Source organism: Chrysochloris asiatica, unplaced genomic scaffold (assembly GCF_000296735.1).
Source record: "Chrysochloris asiatica unplaced genomic scaffold, ChrAsi1.0 scaffold00074, whole genome shotgun sequence".
Classification (NCBI taxonomy): Eukaryota; Metazoa; Chordata; class Mammalia; order Afrosoricida; family Chrysochloridae; genus Chrysochloris; species Chrysochloris asiatica.
This window is the reverse complement of record NW_006408592.1, coordinates 1599153-1609427: the sequence shown is the minus strand read 5'-3', so window position 1 is coordinate 1609427 and position 10275 is coordinate 1599153. Positions and strand designations below refer to the sequence as shown.

Below are 10275 nucleotides of genomic sequence, written 5' to 3'. Positions count from 1 at the left end.
AAGAGGCGGGTACGGACGAGAATGCATCCCGGCGCATGCGCGTCTCCTAGTGGGTAACTTCCATTTCTAGATGGGGGAGGCAAACAAGAAGCAGCCTAAATTTTGGAGTATCTATTCTCACTCAAAATTTAAGATGTGACTGAGTTCATGAATAATCTGAAGCAGTTATTCTCTGAGTTCAAGATTAATGATATACCTGGCACATACATGGCTAAAGCAAACGGCGATTTCTCATATTTCCCCCCCGTTCTTTGGGACATTAGTGGTCTAAGCCATTCCACATACTTTCGGGCCCCAGCAGCGGGTCGGGGATCGTAGGATTGAGCCAATTGCGGATGAAACGGCTTTGGAAGGAGGAAGGGGGTGAGGGAGCATCCCTCTGAGTTCCGCCTCTCCTTTTCGAGGCGGTAGTGGGAACGGGGACCTACGAAATATTGCCCTCGAAAGCCAACGGATTATACCTCTCCGTGCAATTTGCCGCAGAACAGCGGGAGAAGGGCAGGAGGGGAGTAGGGAAAGGGAGCAGTCAGGAAACCACACGGGAGGGCGCGCAAGCGCGCCCCTTTTTCAGCAGTGTGGCGGGGTCACACGCACGCCCGCCTCGGCGGCTGGGCGCGGTTTGCGACAGTGGGGGGAGCGGTGGGGGTGGCGGCGGCAGTGCCAGCTTTACGGCAAGCTCCGGCCGGGCTTGCTTGACGGCGGTGTGGCGGAGGCCCCGCCCGAGGCGGCAGGAACCTGGAGGGAGGCGGAGGAATATGTCCGAGAGGGAAGTGTCGACTGCGCCGGCGGGAACAGACATGCCTGCGGCCAAGAAGCAAAAGCTGAGCAGCGACGAGAACAGCAACCCTGACCTCTCTGGAGACGAGAATGTGAGTGTAGACCTGAGCAGTCCGGGCAATACTCTTGAGTGAAAGTTTTCAAGTCTTTGTAAACTGTAAGCGCTGGGGTAAGCGGGCAACTGGGGAGGCGGGGAGAAATGTGTCACCCTCTGCTCAAGAAAACGCGGGCGTGGAGAAGATAGAACTTGTCTCTTGAGATACTAAGCTGGGACCTATGGCAGAGTAAAACGTGCCCAAGGAGAGTGACTTAAGTGATTTCTTGGTGGGCAGAGAGTCTGAGGGGGTTTGCGCTAAGATCCTGTTGCATATGATTTAATGGGAGAGTGCTTAGGCCTTTGGGACATTTTGGGGAGAGTGCGCATCTGAGATTCCTGTAGTTTAAGAGGCAGGGTCAAAAGTTTTAAAAACTTACAAAGGAGTTAGACTTATTAGGGCCGTGTTGCTCATAGACCCATCTTAGGATGGGAAGCAAATCCTCAATTTAGGAGGATAACTCTTAAGGGGATTTATGTTTGCTCTTGTCCTCTCTGTGGAGATGTGATGTGCCCAACTTTGCTTGGGGTCGCCATGTGAAGACCTTGGAGGAAGAAATAAGGGATGGTTCCTTCTTTGCAAGTTGTTACTTAAGCGGGACGACCTATAAGATTTCAGGCCACGGGGTGGGAAATTCAAATGTGTTTACATGTGGGCTCTTGGTTTGGGCATTGGACTCAAACTTTTTGTTTTTGCTTTTAAAACAAACATGGATCGAGGCAATCATCTAGTCACAACACTTTACCAAGCTTGTGTTTAAAGTATTTGCCAGTAGCAACTAAATTGGTATTAATGAATGTAGACTGAAGAATGAAGTTTACTCTGCTAATAATCCAACTAAAGTTTCTCTTTTTTTTTTTTTTAAAGAATGAATGTAAAAAATAAAGTGCGTGTGAATAATGATTAAGTGAAATGTAGTGGGAACTTTGAGTGATCAGAGAAGGAAGTGTCTAGGGGCTCTGATACATGCATAAATACACTACCAAACGCAAACAGCAGAAGACAAACTAGGTGACTGGGACCTCCTTAAAATTAGACACATAGGATCCCTTTACATAGTAAATACATTCAAGAAATAAGATACAGACAGAAATAGATACATATACACCAGTGATCAGTGAAGCACTATATAGCAAAAAAAAAAAAGAGAGAGAGATTGGAAGAATTGATTAAATTGCGTATGTGCACACAATGGTATACTATGCAACATTGAAGACTAATGGTGAATCTGGGAACACCTCGTAACATGGAGGAACTTGGAGAACGTTGTTGTTGTTAAGTGCTGTCGAGTCGGTTCCGACCCATAGTGACCCTATACAGGGTTTCCAAGGGTGTAAATCTTTACGGGAGTAGAAAGCCTGATCTTTCTCCCACAGAGCAGCTGGTCGTTTCGAACTGCTGACCTTAAGGTTCGCAGCCCGATTCGTAACCACTACGCTACCAGAGCTGCCATCTAATCAGTTGGACCCATAGTGACCTGTTGTATAGGGTTTGCAAGTAGTTGCTGTTGATCTTGAACCACTGACTGCAGTTCAAACCAACTTTGCAGTCTAGCGCATTAACCCTTACTGCCACACTAGGACTCCTTGGAGGCCATTATGCTAAGGGAAATTATTGTTGTTCGTGCCATCAAGTCAGTTCTTACTCATAGCCACCCTGTATATAGTTTCCAAGGAGTGGCTGGTGGATCCTTGCAGTTCAAACCAACCTTTTAACCCACAGCACCACACAAGGACTCCAGGTACTATATTGTTGTTGTTAAAGTGCCATCGAGTCAGTTCCGACCCACAGTGACACTGTATAGGGTTTCCAAGGAGTGACTGGTGAGCTTGAACCACCAACCTTGTAGTTCAAACGGCTTTGCAGTCTGGCGCATTAACCCACAGTGCCACACAAGGACTCCAGGTACTATGCAAGTATTAATTAATTATTTTGTGATCATTTAGTTGACGCTTTCACATACTTTGTAACCATTCAGAATGTAACAAATGTGTCATTAACTTAGTTACAGAGGAAAAATCTGGGGCCAAATAATTGAAAAGCTTCTGTTCTTTTTTTGCTGCCCTTTAAAGGGAATCTGGAGTCCTGGTACGGCTGTGGTTTAGGCACTGGACTGCAAAGTTGGTTTTGAACCACAAGGTTGGTGATTCAAGCTCAAAAGCCACTACTCACAAACCCTATACAGGTCGCTATGGGTGGAACCGACTAGATGGCACTTTAACATGGCTCCCCAAACACTCCTCGGGAACCCTATACAGAGTTTCTGTAGGTCAGAACTGACGCAACGGCACTTAACAAAGGGAATGTGGAGCCTTGGTGACTCTGTTAGTTAGGCAACTGGGGCTGCTAACCACTAACTGGTAGTTCAAACCCATCAACCGCTACAAGGGAGAAAGCTAAAGCTGTCTGTTCCTTTAAAGATCTACAATTTCAGCTCTTCTCTATCATGGCAGATCAAGGAGAATCCCATGAGGGAACATCGTGTCCACAAACTGCCTCAACATCTGCCTGAGGAAGAGTGGAGACAGGACTGGCTCTGGCAGCGAAAGGTGTTAGAGCAGCTGACCAGCCAGACCCCTGTGTTCTCCAAAGCTAGATACACTGTCAGGTCCTTTGGCATTAGGAGAAATGAAAAGATTGCTATCCACCACACAGTTCATGGAGCCTAAAAAGAGGAAATCAGGGAGCGAGGTCTAAGGATGCGGGAGTACTAGTAACTTTTCAGATACCGGAACCTTGTTTTGGGGATCCAGGAGCACATCTATCTGGGAATCATATATGACCCTAACGTTGGTATCTACGGCCTGGACTTTGGTCTGTGTGGTGCTGGGAAGGCCAGGTTTCAGCATCCCAGACTGCAAAGCACTAGGGGCCAAACACAGAATCAGCAAAGAGGAAGCCATGCCTTGGTTCTGGCAGAAGTATGCTGGGGTCATCCTTCCTGGCAAATAAATTTCCGTTTCTATCTAAAAGGCCAATAAAAAGTTTTCAGTAAAGTTTTTCTTTTGTTTTTTAAAGATGTACAATTGCAAGAAACCCAATATATAGGGTCACTCTAAGGAGCTCTGGTAGCATAGTGGTCATCAGCGATAATCTGAAACTACCAGCAATTTCGCTGGAAAAAAAGTTTCTGCTCCTGTAAAGATTTACACCCTCAAAAAGTTGTGGCCTGCTCCACGGCACTTTAACCATAACCCTATAAGGGAGGAAACCCTATAAGGGATGGGGAGTTGCTGTGGGTAGGAACAGGCTGGAGGACACTTAACTACATGATTTAGAATGGACTTTAATTGACAGGGGAGTGGCCTTTGAATTTGAAAGGAATGTATAGTTTGGTGCTTTTTAAAGTTACCGGGAACATCAAGGAATGGATTAATTAAGCCTTTGGGTTCCTTCTTATGGATAGTGACTTTTCACTTTTCTTTTTTTGCCACGCTCCCCCCAGGGAATCCTGGGAATCCTTTTCAGAATAAACATGTTTTAAATGCATAAACTTAAAGCTCAAAGAAAATTAAAGTTATAAGCTTTAATCAGCTATTCTTCATGCACATAAGGAGACTTTATTATTAAAGACAAATGGCTGAACATGGATTAGTAAAAATGAAGAGAGACGAGCAGAAAAGCAACCTTTGGCTAATTGTAATGTAATTGGTTGAGCCTTGCTGCCCTCTAGTAAGACCTACTGACATCAGATTACTCCCTGGTTTCTGCCCTGGCCCAGGTTTCTCCCAACCGCTCATTTGCACAGAAGATAAAAGGCCCCTCATCTTCCAGGAAGCAAGGGAAATTACCTAAAGTTACTTTTTTTTCCCCCCCCTGCTCCCTGCATTAAATATACTCAGCTAGCTTATGGTTAACAAATGTCACAAAGGGGTTTGCAAAAATTTAATCACTGGATCTCAGTTTCTTCATTATTAATACTTTTTAGGTCAGGAAATAAAGTACTTCAAATAGTTCAGCAGTTTCTGGTAATAAAAATTATAGTTTTAAGATTTTTTTGGTGGGGGTGGGGATTGTGAATTGTTAAGTGCCTTTGAATCTATTCCAACTCATAGCGACCCTGTGTAGTATTAATGTGCAGCACCACAGCTTTAATTGTACCATGGAATTGGTTCCGACTCAAAGTATAGGTTTCTGAGGCAGTAAATCTTTACAGAAGCAGAACAGCGCATTACCCCTCAGCACTACACCAGGACTCCCTTCAGTGCTGCTTGGACTTCTTGAAATTGTTGAACATTGACCATTTCTTTTTGGTACAGTAACTGTAGTCCTTCTATCTTTTTTTGATGCTTTCTGCATCATTCAGTGTTTTGCCCATGGAATCCTTCAATATTCCAAGTTAAGGCTTGAATTTCTTCTTCAGTTCTTTCTGCATGAGAAATGCTGAGTGTGTTCTTTCTACCCTTTTGGTTTTCTAATTCCATCCAGGTCTTTGCACATTTCATTGTTGTTATGTGCCTTGGAGTCGGTTCCTACCCATAGCGACCCTAAACAGGGTTTCCGAGGCTGTAAATCTTTAAGGGAGTAGAAAGCCTCCTCTTTCTCCCACAGAGCAGCTGGTAGTTTTGAACTGCTGACCTTGGAGTTCGCAGCCTAATTCGTAACCACTCGGCTACCAGAGCTAATATTTCAAATTCTTCTCTTTGTTGCTGCTGTTAAGTGCCTAGTCTGTTTTGATCCGATCTTCTGTCTGCCCAGGCTCTCAGTCCTGCCGCCTTTGCCTCCCCTCTCCCCCCCGCCCCAACAATACAACCTCACCATGTCTGCCACCTTTGCTGTTGCTCTACACCTCACATTGTGTAGATGATTTCCTGGTGTGGCGCTTTAGGATACTCATCCTTATGAACCACAAGGATGGCAGTTCAAACCCACCAGCTGCTCCTCAGAAACCCTCTACAGGGTCGCTATGAGTGGGAACCTACTCAACTCAATACCACACCAACAACAAAAGAATGTAAGGAGACTTGGTGGCACAGTGTGGTCAGACACTGACCTGCCAACCAAAAGATTGAAACCGTTTGATTTGGTACACTTCTCAGTTTTATAAGATTGCAAATTGCCTGAAATTGACTCATGGGCAGTGGGTTTTGGATTTTGAAAGGAAGATTTGAATCTCTACAGAACAAGAAAGAATTGTAACCAGAAAAAACAGTTGTAAAATAGCTGAGAGATGATGAGAGGGCTATAATCTAACAACCTGAGGATATGCTAAAGGCGATACATAGTTTTTCATTGAAACACATTTTTTTCTACACTGGATTTTAACTGTGTAATAGAACTGAAATGTTAGAGAAACAGAGAAAGATAACAGTGATTTTAACATACAAAATGAACTTTTAAATAAAACTTTACATTTTCCCTCTGTTGTTTAGTGCCATAGTCAGTTCTGACTCATAACGGCCTATTCAATTTTATTAAACTAGAATTCAAATATTAATAAATATCTGCTGTGTGCCACCTATCCAGTTTGTTCTTTCCCCCTTACCAGTCAATTTCAAAGTAAGGTTTGTTTGTTTGAACTTTCTTGGGCTTTTTTGGAGTATGTTTACACAGCAAATTTAGTTCTCATTTCACATATTCTGAGTCGCGGTATGGCTTTGTGGATTAATGCACTGGATTGCAAAGTTGGTTTGAACTACAAGGTTGGTGGTTCAAGCTCACCAACTGCTCCTTGGAAGCCCTATATAGAGTCGTTTTGTGTTGGAACCAACTCTACTGCATTTAACAAGATATAACTATGTATTCTATACATGTGGGACACCTGGTATGGGGCTACAGGATACCTACTAGACTGCGAACTACTAGGTCAGTGGTTCAAACCCACCAGCTGTTCCTCAGAAACTGTACATGGTTGCTATGAGTCACAATCCACTCAGTGGCACACAACAATACATATTCAGTGACATTGGTTATATTTTTCATAATGTGTCAGCATTTTCGTTATTTCCAATTTGGTAGTTCTGTTTCCATTAACCTGGTATCTCTCCCCATGTCTTTATAAACTGTGTTCTTGTATTTGACTCTGAATGCCAATTAAATTTTAACCCTTGTAATATAAAGCCAGCTTGGGGAAGCAATAATTTGGAGATAGACCCCATTGTGTCCTAGATAGTTCTAATAGATGTTAATGGTGATTCATGAAAAAAGCTTCCTGTGGATTGGATTTGGAACCACTGTAGCCCTGGTGGTACAATGAGCTAAACATTGGCGCACTAACCAAAAGTTTCAAAGTTCAAACCTACCAGACATTGCATGGGAGAAAGATAAGTAAAAATAAGCAGTCTGCTTTTGTAAAGATTCCCAGCCTCAGAAACCCTTAGAAATAGTTGTACTCTGTCCTGTTAAGGCCGCTGCGAGTTGGAATTAACTCACTGGCAGTGGGTGGACTCCTAAAATGAAAGGAAACCTGGTATGAAATGAATGTTTAAGCATTTGTTGACTAACCATAGTAAGGTCAGTAGTTCAAGCCCACCAGCCTCTCCTGGGCAGAAAAGACATGGCAGTCTGCTCCTGTAAAAGTTGTGGAATCTGACTCATAGCAACCACGTAGAGGTTTTCCTAGGGACAGCTGGTGGGTTTGGTTCTCAGTCCAGTGGAGTACCATAAAGATTACAACCTTGGAAACCCTAAGTAGGGTAGTTCTCCTGTCATCAATATGATCACAATGAGCCAGAAACAATTAGAAGACATACCTGCAGACCTGTCTTACAAGGTGCCTCTGGGTGGCTTTGAACCAGTTGAACTACCCAATCATTGTCTGCTATGAAGAACTGTAAAGATTAAATAACCCTTCGCATAAAGTGGCTTCATTATTTCAAGGTAGTATTACTATTCTCTTTAACATTCTGAATAATTTTGCTGATTTGTCAAATGTCTACAAAAATTTAACATAATTTTAAGATTGCTTTTAATCTTTATTTAGAGGGAGTAGTAAATTTCCATTTCCTGCACAATTCATTGCCTCTTTTAAAGGACCATTCAGCAAAACTACAGTGTTAATTATGTCATCGAATTTCCCTGATTTACTTCTTACAGGACGATGCTGTTAGTATAGAAAGTGGTACAAACACTGAACGCCCTGATACACCTACAAATACAGCCAACGCACCTGGAAGAAAAAGCTGGGGAAAGGGAAAATGGAAGTCAAAAAAATGCAAATATTCTTTCAAATGTGTAAATAGTCTCAAGGTATGTGCAAAAAAATTCAGAATTATTTATCAGTGGCAAACATTTTATGCTTATGATACTGTGAAGTTTAAAATATTTTAAAATTACATTATTTTGAGGGTTTTTTGTTTTTTGTTTTTGCTTGTTGGACTTTTAAACCTTTTCCTGTTGTAATTGTTTTCAAAGAAAAAGGTAAACATTTTATAAAACTTTTGAATATTCTATATTGAAGGAAGAAGGAATTGAGGACTATTTCTTCAGTTGTATTTCTATCATCTTTGTAATAGAATTACTCATGTGCTTTAGTTTACATATATTTTCTGGTTTTCATTTTCAAGACTTCAGACTGGTTCCATTATAACTGATACAGTAAAGTGGGAACAGATAGGAATTTAGGTATACCAGATTGATAACAAGAATGGGAAATATTACAGCTTGAAGAGCTGCATTGAACCCTTTCAAGAGTCTGTGGGAGACCAGATTATTGCCAGCATGGTACCACTGTTTGTGAATGGGCTTTTCAAGGGATTTAATGGCTATGCAGCAAGCATGCATGCTGCCCTTGCCCTTGCCCTCTAAAAGGGAGATTTAAGTTTGTAGGAGGAGGGCACCATTTACAAATCCAACTCCATTCCAGGTTTGATTCATCAGTCATGACTGAACTGGGAAGAGCAGATTTGAAGTCCTGGTGTGTTTTTCTATACGGAATGAAAATGTACATTACATTTTCTTAGTTACACATATTTAAATTAAAACTTTTTCTTAATATTTAAGTATACTTTTAGATAAGTCTCAAGAAAACATGAGAAGTAGGGGGCTATATGACAATTTCCTGTCTGTGTAGCCTCCTGGTACAGATATTCTTTGTTTTTCAGTAGTCTGTTTTATGTTACTTAGCTTTGAGGTACTAAGTGTATCTAAGGAGAAGGGGAAGCATTCAGTGGCATGAGATCTGGATTCAGTTTCAGCCAAATACACTTCTTCTGCAGCCACCACCTACCTGCCTGTGGAGGCTTGGTGGTTTACTGAAGAGCTGATGAACGGGTTTTAGTGGAGCTTCCAAAAAGTCGATCGGCAAGCCCAGTGAATCATAAGGGTCTGATCAGCCTGCTAGGGCAGGACCAGACAGCATTTCCTTCCATTGTACATGGTGTTGCTTGGAGTCGGAAACTACTGATAGCAGCTACAAACAAAAAGAGAAGTTCATCTCAGCTTTAGGCTTTTGAAATATATAAATGGCAGTTAAAAGTACTTTCCAGACATAGTGCCTAAAGACAAGTTAATAGGACAAGTTAATAGCTTTCCCCTATCTTTACGTGGTAAGTCGGGAAAGTATTTGTAACTGCCATTTATATTTCAAAAGCCTAAAGCTGTAGCTTTTTAAATTATAAAAAAGTTAAAGTTTGCTTTAAAAGTGAAAAACCTAATACTTTAATACCCTAAAGTGGATATAAAGTTCCTGTAAAATTCTAGTAGGTAGGAGATTGCCAATAAAATCCTCAGACTAGTAAGTCGTTTTTGTACATCTCTTTATAATTTGGAATCACACATAGTGATGGTTGGAAGTATGGCAGAGGACCAGGCCTTGTTTTAATCTATTGTACTTAGGAGTTGCTTTGAGTCAGACTGACAGCACCTAACAACATTATAGCCTCCCGCTTTATACTACTCAACGTTTGCAAAACACATACATTAGGACCTGTTTTCACTAACTGAAAGACATCCAAAGAGGACTTTTGTTTTTACGGAAAAAAAAAAAAAAGGTGGAAAGCGAAACTAGCATTTCATCTTTTGTTTGTTTGGTATGCAGTCAGTGCACCCTGAGCATCTTTCCCAGGAACTCCACTCCATATCTCAGCATCAAGCAAGCCTCCATTGCTTTGAACTGTATTTGTGAATACTAAATGTTAGTGTTATATTTTAGGGGTTTTGTATCATTTAGTATGGTTCACTAGGTTGTTTTTTGGCTTTGTGAAAGCTCACATTTTTCTCCCATGTAAATTAATGCCAAGTGCCGCTTCATTGTACTCCATTTCAGCTTATGAAAATCTCATAGGAAGCCTTCAATGTTTTATGTGAAGTTACTTTGGGATATTTTTCTTTTAAGACCCAAATTTAAGGTTATTTAAATTTACTTCAAGATTAAGAGAAAGCAGCAACTGGAGTGGAATCTGCTAAGTGTCATGTTAAAAGAAAAATATTAGGCCTACTCAGTGAGTGCCAGTCAGTTGAAAAA

The 10275-nt window shown here is 41.7% G+C and overlaps 1 protein-coding gene and 1 pseudogene across 2 annotated transcripts in view; both read left to right on the top strand.

Annotated features, from left to right (window-relative positions):
- The first annotated feature begins 285 nt into the window (after positions 1-285).
- The window catches only part of EED (embryonic ectoderm development), a 28494-nt gene continuing 18504 nt past the window's right edge, over positions 286-10275 (top strand). Inside the window, exons 1-2 of one of the 2 annotated variants that reach the window (XM_006864957.1) lie at positions 286-869; positions 7908-8060. In XM_006864957.1, the coding sequence (XP_006865019.1) occupies positions 756-869; positions 7908-8060 (267 nt within the window). In that variant the 5' untranslated portion in view covers positions 286-755. The remainder of the gene's footprint in view (positions 870-7907; positions 8061-10275) is intronic. The other variant, XM_006864956.1, reaches the window with a different exon arrangement.
- Positions 3335-3824, top strand: LOC102840323 (annotated as a pseudogene).